Source organism: Xiphophorus hellerii, chromosome 2, assembly GCF_003331165.1.
Source record: "Xiphophorus hellerii strain 12219 chromosome 2, Xiphophorus_hellerii-4.1, whole genome shotgun sequence".
Lineage (NCBI taxonomy): Eukaryota > Metazoa > Chordata > Actinopteri > Cyprinodontiformes > Poeciliidae > Xiphophorus > Xiphophorus hellerii.
In genome coordinates this window covers 30,859,347-30,873,375 of record NC_045673.1, presented here as the reverse complement: position 1 = coordinate 30,873,375, position 14,029 = coordinate 30,859,347, and the positions used below count along the sequence as shown (strand labels likewise).

The window sequence follows — 14,029 nt, the reverse complement described above, 5'->3', positions numbered from 1 at the left end:
GGATTTGTTTAAAACACAAACAATGTAATTCTGCATAAGGACACATGTGTAGAAATACTTTAGTACTTACAGTCTCTGTAAGCCAGGGTACAGCTCCATATCCACATCTTTCAGTACTTTCAGACCTATCCAGTTCTCAAGGTATCTGCAGGGAAAAACCACAAAATTTAACTAAGAGAAAGTAAAAAACTTCCTGTCATTCACTTAAAAATCCAGAAATAGAAGAAACTTCTAGATTCTGAAGACTAATTCTAGGTATTCATTATTATTATATTTGTCTTAATGTGTATATTTGCTGTAACCAATTAAGGATCCATGCTTAAAGAACCCATAGACCATCAGTTAAGCTTTCCACAATGGCTGGATGTGGTTCTGTCGCTGTTCTCCGCGTTCTTCTGCTACTTTTTCTACTCTTTGTTACGGAGAACCTCTCCGAACGGAGTAGCGGCATTGTTTACTCGCGTGAACAGCTGATTGCGCTGTGTAAGCCTCTGCTGCTGCCCCGAGACAGGCCTGTGGTCCCAGAGGAGTTACGGAGGAGACGACGGGGCTGCAGGTCTGGAGTTACACGGAGGTAGAAGAGGAGACGGCACAGGCCAGCGGTACCGGCGATTATTGTGGGGAACGTGAGGTCTTTGGGGAATAAGGCGGACGAACTCACGGCGCTGGTGAGAACCCAGAAGGAGTACAGGGAGTGCAGTATCTTCTGCTTCACGGAAACCTGGCTGCACTCGCTTATTCCGGACTACAGAGTGGAGGTCCCTGGATTTTCCTTGGTGCGGGGGACAGGGACTTTTCCAAGAGTCGGAAGAAGGGCGGCGGGATTGCAGTTTTTGTGAGTGAGAGGTGGTGTAATCCCGGTCATGTTAACGTGAAGGAACAGATTCAGAGGAGAGTTCAGCGTGAACTCAGAGAGACACTGAGGACATGCAAGGACAACTACAGGAGGAAGCTTGAGTTTAAACTCGAGCAGAACAGTGTGAGAGATGTGTGGAAAGGAATGAAGCACATCGCTGGGATGAAGGGGAAAGACACACAGACATCTGGGAGCCTGGATAGAGCAAACCACTTCAACCAGTTTTTCAACAGGTTTAGCTCACCTCCTGCTACTCCCCTACCACCACCATCCCCCCACACATCCACACTGCCCCAAGTTGTTCAATCCACCTACCGGCATTCTCCTGCACACCACCTCTCCTTCAGCCAGTGGCGGCTGGCCAGTAGGGGGCGCTTGGGCGCAGCCCCCTTTAAATTGTTTAGATAATAAATGATTTCTATTCTGAACTGCAAAATACTTAGAAATGTATTTATTCATACTGTGTGTCCAATATACATGTTAGAATTTATTAAAATAGTAAATACATAATTCTAATTGCTCACATTGTGCACACTTCCTATGTGCAGGGCGCCGTCCTAATGAGAGTGTATGTAGGCGCATCAACTTTTGGCAAGCAGGTGATCTGAGGCTGACTTTTAATTGGTTGTTTAAGGTTTTCCACAGGGCGCAGCGCTCTGCGTCCCGGACACACCCATTTTGTTGTGTCATTACTGGTAGAGCGTCAGTACTGGCTAATTTTTTTTAAAACATTGTGTGATTGGACAATCCCCGATTCGACTCATTAGCGCAGCTGCAGTTCGTTAGGTCGATTCACGTTTACGTTTGCATTAAGCAATGCATTTTACTGCTTTCCGTGTTTGCTATTTCAAAGTTCTGGCACGGAGGCAATGTGGACAACAATTGGGGTAAGAGACTTAAAACATCTTTCAGAAAAATGCAAACGGCACGAAAACAGCCGCAGCCAGCCAATGCAATGAAGCTAAGTTTTTGGGGGAAACTTAGCATAGCTGAAAGGTGCTTTTCAACTCTGAAAAGAATCAAGACTTTTCTGAGAAACTCAATGACTCAGGACAGGCTGAATGCATTGGCCATGTTGTCAATGGAGAAAAGACTAGTCACAGAGATGACTGACTTTAACAAGAATGTAATTGAGAAATTTGCAGGGCAGAAGGAAAGGAGGGCAAAATTCATGTTCAAATAGTGCTATTTTTTAAGATTTGTTTTGTTTGTTTTTCATTTGTTTGTTTGTGTGCGCCCCCCTCAGTTTTTTTAGCACCAGCCGCCACTGCCTTCAGCCCCTCCCCCTCCTCCCCCATCTCCACTGCAGACAACAACACCTACCCCCAGCTAACGGTGACTACAGGCCAGGTTAAGAGACAGTTGGAGCGATTACACCAGGGGAAGGCTGCAGGACCTGATGGCATTACAACACGGATCCTGAAGACCTGCTCCGGCCAGCTGTCCCCTGTACTGGCACACATGTACAACCTGAGCTTGAGGCTGGAGAGAGTCCCGCTGCGGTGGAAGACATCACATGTGGTTCCTATTCCCAAGAAGCCAAGGCCATCCGACCCAGAGGACTACAGACCAGTTGCTCTCACATCTCATGTGATGAAGGTCATGGAGAGACTGGTCCTGGCCCAGCTGAGGCCTCGGGTGAGGACGTTTCTAGACCCCCTGCAATTTGCCTACCAGCCCCACTTAGGAGTTGACGATGCTGTCATCTTCCTGCTGCAACGAGCACTTTCGCACCTGGATGGTGGAGGAGACACTGTGAGAATCACATTCTTTGATTTCTCCAGTGCCTTCAACACCATCCAGCCTCTGCTACTGGGTGAGAAGCTGCGGAGGATGGGTGTCGACGACTCAGTGATCTCCTGGGTTACTGATTACTTGACAGGCAGGCCACAGTTTGTCCGTCTGGGCAGTGTCCTGTCTGATGTGGTGGTCAGTGACGTAGGAGCTCCACAGGGAACTGTGCTTTCTCCCTTTCTCTTCACCTTGTACACCACTGATTTCCAGTACAACTCTGAGTCATGTCACCTACAGAAGTTTTCTGATGACTCAGCGGTTGTCGGGTGTATAGGGGATGGAGGGGGGAGTACAGGACACTGGTGGACAGCTTTGTGGAGTGGTCTGAGCAGAATCACCTGAGGCTCAACATTAGTAAGACCAGAGAGATGGTGATTGACTTCAGAAGGAAGAAGACACCTTCACGGCCACTGAAAATCAAAGGGGAAGTGGTGGAGGAGGTGGAGGATTACAAATGCCTGGGAGTTGTAATCGGCAACAGACTGAACTGGGCATCTAACACTGACGCTGTGTGCAAGAAGGGGATGAGCAGACTCTATTTTTTAAGGAAGCTGAGATCCTTCAATGTGTGCAGCAAGATGTTGGAGACCTTTTATCACAGAGTTGTTGCCGGTGCCATCTTCTTTGCTGCTGTGTGTTGGGGAAGCAGCATCAGAGCCAGCGACTCTAATAGACTGGACAAAATCATCAGGAAAGCTGGCTCTGTACTGGGACTAAGGCTGGAGTCCCTGGAAACTGTGGTGGAGAGGAGGACACTGAAGAAGGTTCTGTCTATTATGGACAATAAACAGCACCCTCTCCACCACATAGTGGACAGACAGCGGAGCACCTTCTCACATAGACTGCTCCAGCTCCGCTGTCGTAGGGACAGATACAGGAAATCCTTCCTGCCACATGCCATCTCACTGTACAATAAAAGCTAAATCATTGTTCTGCACTAATCAGTCCAATTTTGCACAACTGCACTGTGGCACACTTGCTGTACATATATTTAAATATACATATCTGCATTTTTTGAATCTTTGCAAGGACTGCTCTAAGTTGCTTTTTATATTAACAGCATTTTATATTTTTACAATTCATAGCATTTTATATTTTATTTTTTATTTTATCTACAACTACTACTCAGTGGTAGTTGTTATTGTGTCTTGTCTCTATGCTGTAACTGCGAAGTAATTTCCCTGCTGGGATGAATAAAGTACTTATATTCTATTCTATTCTATTCTATTTGTTCTGAGAGGCAGCACCTGAGCTAGAAATAAATGCATCATAAATTCATACTACTTACAAGATAATATAGACAATTAAAACATTAATAACATTAAAAGCGGCTAAAACCGACTCGAAGAAGGAGAAACAAATACTTTTAGATATTATTCCCAAACATGGTGTGCATCAGATTACAGAATCTTATCCAAAGGACTGATATACTGTAGTTAATTATGCTAACCGTTCATCAATTTTAAAATAAACTTGCTGATAATTGCTAAATGAAATAATTGCTCAAACACCCAAACAAGAGAAATAATACTTTTTTGTCCTGATTCAAGGTTTGTTCCTGTGATAAAGGAGGTACAACATTAAAAGCTAACAGTGCTGTAGGCCTCAATCACTGATACATTAAACAGCCCAGATTTATCTGGAATCTATCAGTTCATATATAGCTGAAGTTCTCTGACATAATTAATGCATTAAAGACAGGACATATAGATTTTTTTCTTCATTTTTATAATAGATAGCATTTTAAATTTGGCATTAGGAAAGGATTGATCCACATATATTGATTTCTTGTCATAATGTCTGGTTGAAAGCTGTTAGAAACGCATTAACAGGAGTTATACTGCATGTTCACACATGTAGACAGACTTGCTTACAAAAAGCATGGTAATAAGGTTAGTCAAACTGGTTCCAAAAATGCTATCAAAATAAACATGAAGTAATTAAGTTTTTTTGCAGCAACTAGCACAGCCAAGTGAAGGTCAAAGGGCAGCATTGACCTTGGGTTGGACTAACCTGTTCAGCAGAATCACACATGACTTTAGACTGGGAGCAAAACCAAAATCACAGCTGAACTCAGTTCAGTTAGATTGCAGTTTTCTTAATGCCAAAAATAAAGTATATGTAAAACTTAACTAGGTTTCGTCCGATAATCATTATGGCCAGCAGGAATGTAGGATCTGCACATTATATGTGGAGTTATTAATGTGTTTCAGTTACACAGTAAAATCCAGTAAAATGTCAGATAAGCAGTGTCGGAGCATGTGAACTCTATAAGGGTTAATTCAACAACAGTAAGTGTAAATGCTTTCAAGAAGTTAGCTTAGCCCTGTGCAACTACATATGTCTGCTAAAAATATTAGACGTGGAATGCAGAGTTTTGTACAGAAGAAGACTTTTAAGTGGACCTGATCCTCTTCCATAGCTTTTTAACAAGGCCTGGACTTTAATATACATCCATTTTTGATTAAATCTGTCCTTGAGCTTGGAGGTGTTTCAAGATTACAACTTCAACTACCATTATGAAAGTAAACACAGAGGAAAGTACATGGGTTGAGCGATATAGAGCATACATGAACATCAGAAGAGTGGCTAGCTACTGAGAAAACAATGAAGATGTTTTCATGAAGCTCCAGTCATCCAATGATGGAGCAGTCAGGATGTTATATACTTATCTTTGTTCGTTTATTAACAAAACACTTAGCAGAGCATCTGACAGCTATGTGACCAATGAAAGGCTCTACAACAGGGAGTGATTTGTTCACAGTGGTTAATGTATCCATGGAGATGCAGGGACTAAAATGAGACAAACTGGTAGATGTTACCACTGATGGCTGTGCAGATTGGACGGGGGCAAATCCTGGACTTTAGATCAATTAATTTAAGTCAATTTAAATGAACCAAGAGCAGAACCTATGATTGCATTGAATCATTTATCAAGAGATGCTGTGCAGGTGAGTCTTTAAATGAACCACGCTGTTGATGCTATAACTAAAATAGGTCATTTCATCAGGGTAAAAGATCTGAATCGCAGACAGTTTGTTTCGCTGTTGGAGGAGCGTGATGGAGAACAGTGACAGAGGCTACCCAAAAATCCAAACTGGCTTATCAGCTCTGCGATTCAGAGACGGCTCCAGCTGGACTAGGCTGCTAAAACACTTTGGGGCTTGAATGCATAGACTCAGGAGTTTTGTGAAAAAAAGTGCAAGAACGACAACAGATCTGGTCTTTCCTGTCTATGGGATTCATTAATGAATGAAGTTAACTAGTTCTCAATAAACAAAAACACAATCCAGTCATTGCTTTTTTGCATCATATAAGTGTGATGTGGGTTTTTGAAAACGACTTAATAAGCTTGATTCACTTCATCAGTGTTAATATTATAAATTTAAACGACCATTTTACATTAAATTGATTTAATAAAGAGAGAAAATGAAAATTTCAAAATGCTTTTTGTGACTTTACATTAAGTAATATATACATTTAGGAAAATAATCTCATAGAATTTATAGTTGCCTACCCCAGATCTGTTGCAATAAAATAAAATTCTCTACATTTTCAGCTGTCACCACAGTCTGATTCAACACTTCCTCTGTTGCATTCTTTTGGTCAGCTTTATTATTGGTAGCATAACCTCTTTGAATTGTTACTGTTTTTAATTAATAAGAAAGTCAAAGTGAGTGTCCAGTGCAATAGAAAACAGCAGTCCAGAGGTGAGATTCAAGTTAGGGTGAGAGGTTCCAGCTGAGCAGAACTCTGCGTCGGCCCGACCCGGTTCTATGGTCTGTGGTTGCTGCAAAGCTAGAAAGAACATGCACCGATAGAAAAAGCCAAAATATTTGGCCAGTAAAATAATTCCTTAAACCATATTTTTTAAATGGACCTTGTTTTTCTTTTTATACGACATGAAGGACATTTACTTTAAAACTTTAAACGTTTTTTTTAATATAAAAGTAAAAATATTGATTCCCGTGTAACAATCATTTAGTGATGACTCTTCGACAAAAAGTTAAAAAGTCTGATTGTTTGGTGCTTTATTGGACTTGTATTGGTCTCCTTTGTGATATTCTTTAATGGCAGCCATAACAAAAACAGAGTAGATCTTTCCCAGTGAATAAGATGCCATTTTAGGAAGAAATATTCCATATTAAAAAAGCCAAAGAAATAAAAGACGGGCATACCAATTGAGTGAAATGGAGAGTTTATGGAAAACATGGAGGTCAAAACTGGGAAATAATCCTTTGATTATCTGCACAGCTGAAAGACTTCGGTTTGGTGCCCTCTTCTTTTAACTGTTGTGATAATAAATTGCAACATAGGAGTAAAGGCTTTACTTTAGTTTCTTTTTAAGCTTTTCATGAAAAGAACTAAAAGCCTAAATATGTTTCTCCAAATGAAATGAGAGACTAGCAAACTAACAGGAGCCATGTTGGGCTAATACTAAAATTCCTTTATAAGCAGAGAAGACATTGGATAGCATCCTGGCTTTGGTTTCCTTTAGTTGGTGTTTTTCTCACCATCAGCCTCTGCTGATGGTGAGAAAAACACCAACTAAAGGAAACCAAAGCCCTTAAAAAATGGAAACATATTTCAAAATAAAGGATTTCTCAACATTAGCTTTTTATTTCACCCTAAATGAGATCAAATTGATTAAATGTGAAACAATTTTATGTGATTTAGTAAACTCCTACAAACTCAACTTTTCTTTCTCCATCCTTTATACTGTTTATGACGATGTAAATAAACACAGACAGAGTCACAATCTGTTGCTGGTGAATTGGGTCTAAAAGAACTCTTACATGCTGGTGATGTTCTGGAAAAGGTCCACGATGCTCTCGCTCATATTCTCCGCGCCCGCCATGTGGAAGGACAGCAGCTGAGAAATGCTGCTGTTGTCCGACTTGTTGCAGTAGATCTCGGTGGAAGAGCAGGTGCAGGTAGGCGGACAGTCCAGCAGGGAACTCAGGCTGCTGTGGAACAAACAGACCAGCAGAAGGAAAACCTTCCAGCGGCTGCAGATCCTCACAGTCTGATCAAAGGAAGATGTTCTCCGGACCTCCGTGTCGGGATCACTAACATCCTTCATCTTCCTGCACTGCTCCTCTCTGTGGAAACAATGAAAAGAACTTTTCCTCAGTTTATCTGGTAGAAGCGGTACTTTCCTCTCTCAGCACAGTTCAAATGCCAGCAGAGAGAACCTCTCCTCGTCCATGGGTCCTGCATGGATCATATCTGTAGGAATGCAAAGACTGCAGAACAAACATGAACAGTCTTCCAGGTTGGCTACATGGCTGAAAGGGATCTAAGGGTTCAGACCCCATCCCTCTGCTTTTCTCTTCTGTCATTCATCCTAGCATCTCCATTTCTCCCCTCCCTCTCTGCCTCAGCTGATATTCCCACTGTGAGTCCCTGTTGTCACCATCTGGTGAACTTTAAGCTCCACCTACACACCGAGGCCCATGGCTTTCCAACCAATGAGGCACAGAGGACAGAAATGAACAGAATTTTTAAAAAGCAGAAGTATATAAATATCCCAATAAATAATTCAATACACTTAAAATACGCAAATTAACTTACTTTACCTTATATTTGATCATTTAATTGACTCTCATATATACATATTTCAGGTCATGATATGTATGTTTTTAATTAGCATTATTTTTATGATTTTCCTTTTACTTAGATATGCATTTACAGTTGAAACCAGATATTAACATATATTGAATCAGAAGACACAAACACCTTTTTTTCTCACTGTCTGAAGTTAAATCAGACCAGACTTTTGTTATTTTAGCTTAGTTAGAATTACCAAAATTATTTCTGCCTACTTAAAGCCAGAAAACATGGGGAGAACATTTTTTAGAAAAATTTTTTAACTGTCAGTGAGTTCAGAAATGTACGTACATTTGATCAGTATCAAAGGTAGCGGTCTTTTAAAATGTATGACTTGGATCAAACCTTTTGGGTTTCCATCCACAAGCTTCTCACAGTAACTTCTTGGAGTTCTGGCCATTCCTCCTGACTGGAACTAATGAGTATATTTGGTAGGCAGGCCTTTTCAGGTCTTGCCACAAACTGATAGAGATCATGATAGAGATCAGGGCTTTGTGAGGGCCACAGATCACAGGACGTATCTCTAAAAAGGAAGATCTTTGTCCTGCTGTGCGATTACAAACTGCAGTGTGTTGTTTAATGCTTCTTTTGAAGTAAAGGCATAACCACTTAGCTCATGATGGTACCAGTCACATTTCATTCTGTCTTACCAGCTTCAGCAGCATCTTCATCAGATCTTTGACTTTTGTTCTGATGTCAATCTGCACCTTTCAGACCAGAACCCGTTCATCTCTGGGACACAGAACCCGTCTCCTTCCTGAGAATTAAGATGGTTGGACATTCCCATCATGTCTGTACTTGCATGATGCGGCACCTTCAAGCATGAGTAAATTGTTCCTAAGGACGAACCAGACTGGAGCAGCTGCACAAACCTTCCTGATTTCTTTGTTGATTTGTTTGATTTTTGTTTCCTTAAGCCCTGAAAACTCTTAATCAGGATGCATTTACAAATGTTTTTAATTTTGTTGGGATCTGGGGTTGTTTCAGTTTGGTTTTCGATTTTTGTTATTTTTGCCAGTTTTGGTGTTCCTTAAATCTCTTTATTTAGTTTGTCCTGTTTTCCACTTTTGTTTTTTCTTAGTGATTCTAGTTATGTTTTTCTTGTTTCTAGTTATTTTTTGTTCTTGTGTATCACTTTTCTTTAGTCTAAGTTAGTGTTTGAATTATTTTCTGTTCCCCTGTGCCGCCTTCTCTCTCAGTTAGCTCCTGCTCTCACACCTGTTCTCAATTTACTCATCAGTCAGGCCACTGCTTCCACACCCTACCTCCCAGTATTTAAACTCCTCTCTTTCTGTTAGTAGTCGCCAGTTCGTTTTGTTACCTAGCCACAGCTTGGCACTCTCCTTGTGTCCTCCTGAAATCCCTTTTTGTAAGTTGGGTTCATCTTTGTTACATTAAATTTTCACATTTTTTGCCTGCTGCTTTTTGGTCCTCTTCAACTACTACCATGACAAATTTATTTTATATTTCTTATATGATTTCATTGTATTACTGTGAAGCTCTTTCTTGAATGACCTTGTTTCTGAGTGTTTAGTACAAATAAACTTCTTTAATAAAAACAAAGATCCTACGGAGAAGAATGATAGAACTCGTCTGAGCTGCTGTGCAAGTTCTCTTTAAATGCATTAAAATATAATAAAAGATAACAAAATCCTATTACATGACAATGGGCATATTTTTCTCTTTTAGTAAATTATTGGAAATAACTACAGTGCTGCGGCCAGAGAGCTTATCATGCTTTTCGATAAACAAAGGGGTTTGGCCCTCTGTCATTTAGAGGATATTAATCAGATGGCATGACTTCATAATGTACCCATGACAGTAATGCATTATGGGAGAATTATTGATTCATAGTGACCGGTTAATGCACTGCTTTTCGACTAGGCTATGGTTTTATGAGACATAGATAAGAGTAACCTATTTCAGTGCACACACTGTACACACACATGTACACCCCCACACACATACTCTCCCTTTGTGTTTAATCACTGATCAGTAATTGTGACCAATTAACTTGCTTAGATATTCTTTGATGATTTTGTAAGCCCAGTGTTCTATTATTTTGTATGCAGCGTATTATAGAAAATGCCCCATATGAATGCTGAGATGAATGATTATTCTTTGGGGGGGATTGTATGAAATTCTGTAGGTCTGACCGGATCACCTGTCTGTTTCTGCTTTTGCTACTTGTATGATCTCGATCAACTCCTCGTATAGTCTAGAGTCAGAATCACCCTTTGTTTTTCTCAGAGGTTGTGAATCAAAAGGAATATTAACCATTTCTGATCCATCTCTTTCATGTTTGGTTCTTATCATCTTTGTTTAGGGGTTTGACCTGAAACCAAAAATAAGATCAAGGTTTTAAGATCCTATGGTTTTGAGATTCTAACAGAGACTTCGCTCGAACAGTGTGTAATTTTCACATCACTGTATTTTGGTGATTTTTATTCAGTGGATAGCTACACTAAAATAAAAACTTAATTCTTTTTTTCAGAATACAAGCCCATGGCTTATTACATCTAGTCCTGCAAAACTAACACAGAGGCACAAAAACCACAGTTACACACCCTAATGGAGCCTTATTTCCTATTATAGGTGGAGCAGGAGGTTTCCTGCCTGTCTGGGGCCTTTCATTTGTCCTCGGGGCCTCCTGTGGGTCTGTGTAGATGAGTTGTGGCCTGCTAAACAGCTAAGCACATCAGGACACAGCCTGAAACCACATGCATCTAAAACCACCAGGAGCACCTCAGGAGCATTACTGGATTTAATGTATGACTGGTTTAATACGCAGTACATCATCATGCAAGACACACAAGCACTCTGCTGGTTTGTTGTTTTGTAACCAGCGAAACAAAAGCATGGAAACGGTAGCTAAAAAAAAACAAAGACTTTCTATTTTCATTGTAGTTCTTAAATAGTTTCTAAAAAATGTCAGAGCATCCATCCATCCATCCATCCATCCTTTGTCTATATCTACTCATCCATAGGGTTGTAGAGGTTCTGGTCCGCATCTCCAGTGGTCATTGGGTAAGAGGTAGTGTACTGGACAGGCTACTAGTCCATCTCAGAAGAAACATCAGTGAAACATTTTTTTTAACAGATGCATTTTACTATCTGACTGGTTGACTTGAATCTGGCGCAAAGTAATGATTACAAAATGATTGTATACCACTAAGATCAGTGATATACATCAGTCTGTAGAAATGTTTTTGCAGCTATCAATAAAATGGAAGGGCAGCACAATGTGCATGTGCTACTGTCTGCTGTATATAACTGAGATGTGTCTCACCTAATGTAGGTCAGTCAGTTGAGGCCTGTGCACTGCTTTTCACAAATCAGAACACGAGCCACACAGTGGTCCATTGTGCATATGTGTCTATAGAAAAGAAAGATGTATGAAAATGAATTTAGAGAATTGGGCATGTGTAAGAAATCTTCCTAATTTTGGGTTGTGGATATTTAAAGATAAACCTTCAGAATTAGAGCTGACTGTAAACAAAGTTTTCTGGTCCAGCAGAATCTGACCTCACAACTTTGTTTCTAAAAGAATGACTAAAAATGTCCATAAACACACTCCTGAATTTTGTGGAAAGTCTTTCCAGAAGAGCTGAAACTTGTATAGCTGCAAACGTTGAACCCATGTCATACTAAACACTAAGAATGCAGGGTCACTCATGTGTGTGTGAAGACATAAGCAAGTAGAACAGAAACAGCCTTCATTGTCCATCAAAGGGAAGATTTATAGTTTTAACAAGATAGTATCAGTCTCACTGCTTTATTGAAGCTTTGCACATTTATTTTTAGAACATGTGCAAACAAATTCCGAAAACAGAAAAGTGTGCTGGTGTCTTGTGTAACTCTGATGATTGGTCTGACGTTTCCATGTCAACAATAAGGATGCATGGTGGAACTCGTCTTTTAGTCGTACTCACCTACAATCGCTAATCATACAAACATATACTGGGAGTACAGTTTGTAAAGATCTTCTCTACAGTCATATTCTAAAAGCAGACTGGAGTTAGGCAAAGCATAGAATTTTCTCTGATATCTGCTTATCTTTCTTCATACTTTTAGCTCAAACAAACTTATTTATATCTCAGTGATTGGATTAACTCACTTGCTATCTGATGCCCCTGGGAGCTGGAAAGACAGATGAGTGCATTTAGGACATAATGTTTAAATGCTTGTTGTGATTTTGTATATAAAAAGAAAACACAACCATGTAGAACAACACACTTTCCCACATACACACATTTAACAGCATTACTGATTGTGTTATGCCTCTGGCGGTAAAAGCCATCAACTTGTAGCCATTAAAAAGGTTTTAATGGACCAGACCAACAATCAACCATTTCTGAAAATCAAAACATACCCATGTTTCTGTTATCCCCGATGTAACATCTCCTCATGTGCAATGCATAGATTGGCTCATTGACCACCGATGGTTCCTCGGTCATCTGAAATCCAAAGGTGATGTTGGTTCATTCTCATTTCATTTAGCTACTTCACATTGGCTAGAAAATAGTCTTGAATGTTTTCTTCATTTGTTGTTACTGTAATCATGATCTGATTCTAAGCAAACAAAAAGGAAATTATCCCCCGATTTCACATTACTTACTCGGCCACATCCTCTCCCGGACTTTCCTCTTCCTCCCTAAGAACTTGGTTATCATGATTTTTACTATCAAAATCTCTGAGTGTGTTTCCTCTTCTCCGTAAACACCACACTGCCACTCCTTTGGACCCATGTCTGTTTTTTATCCTTTCATGTACTTTATCTGCTGATGCTTAGCTTGATCAATTTATCTCCCTCTTTACTCTCTTTCCTGTTCCTTGTTTTGCACTTTTGCTTCAGGCTTCCTCAAGCCTTACCACCAAAAAATTACATTCACACAATTACCTGAGAGAGCACAAACTACACCACACAAACAAAATATATATCTACAAAATATGCATATTTTGTGTATTGTGCAAACTGACATACTGAGATCTTTCCAGTTTCATGTAGAATTCGCATAAGTTGACATTTGTGAGTTGAAAAGAAATAGTGATTCTTTGATTGATGATGAAAAAATGGAGTATTTTGTGAAATAGGCATGGTTTCCTTTTTACAGAAGTGAAATGGGTCCAGTAAAATGTGAGTGATTTAAAGGTAACATATAATGGTAATAAAGACAGAGTCAATAACCACATTAACTTGATTGTCCACAACTTATCTTAGAATTTTTAATGACGCTTTATTTAGCAAGCTTTTAGCAGGGTCAAGCAACAGTAAGAATTTTAACAATCAAATATTATACATTTAGAAATCACATACTAATCAACTCCCTATCCCTAACCACTGTCACTATTTCTATGGGAGGTTTTGGGAAGCAGTTCATTCATACCCCAGATGATAGGCAGATACGAGCAACAGGTGACCTAGCAGATCTTGGTGGAAGGTTTGAAGATATTTTAACGGTTATCTTATAGATGATTAAAAATAACACCCTTGGAGCTTATGTCTAGATACTAAAATTAATCTAGCCCAATAACAAGTGCTGGCTGTTAAATAGAGAGAGCGTCCGTTAACAGGTATGGTTTTTGGGGTTATGCAGCTGCAAGGCTACTCAGCTGATTGCTCCATTAACTGAAAAAGGTTGCAACATCTGGATTGTAAATAGTGAATTGGCTAGATGAGTTTCTCTCGACACCAGCTTCAATAGATAGTTACAGTAATTCTAGTCAGAGTAAGACGCGATATGTTTAGGAACTTTCCGGACCTGTTAG

At 39.9% G+C, this 14,029-nt stretch overlaps 1 protein-coding gene across 2 annotated transcripts in view; it reads right to left on the bottom strand.

The window, feature by feature from the left end:
• LOC116729603 (NT-3 growth factor receptor-like) overlaps positions 1–7,733 on the bottom strand; it is a 28,968-nt gene extending 21,235 nt beyond the window's left edge. The window contains exons 1-2 of one of the 2 annotated variants that reach the window (XM_032578264.1): positions 7,447–7,733; positions 71–145 (exon numbers count right to left, since the gene is read on the bottom strand). In XM_032578264.1, coding sequence (XP_032434155.1) covers positions 71–145; positions 7,447–7,733 — 362 coding nt within the window. Of the gene's footprint in view, positions 1–70; positions 559–661; positions 1,067–7,446 lie in introns of those variants that run through there. The other variant, XM_032578274.1, reaches the window with a different exon arrangement.
• Between the last annotated feature and the right edge of the window lie 6,296 nt (positions 7,734–14,029).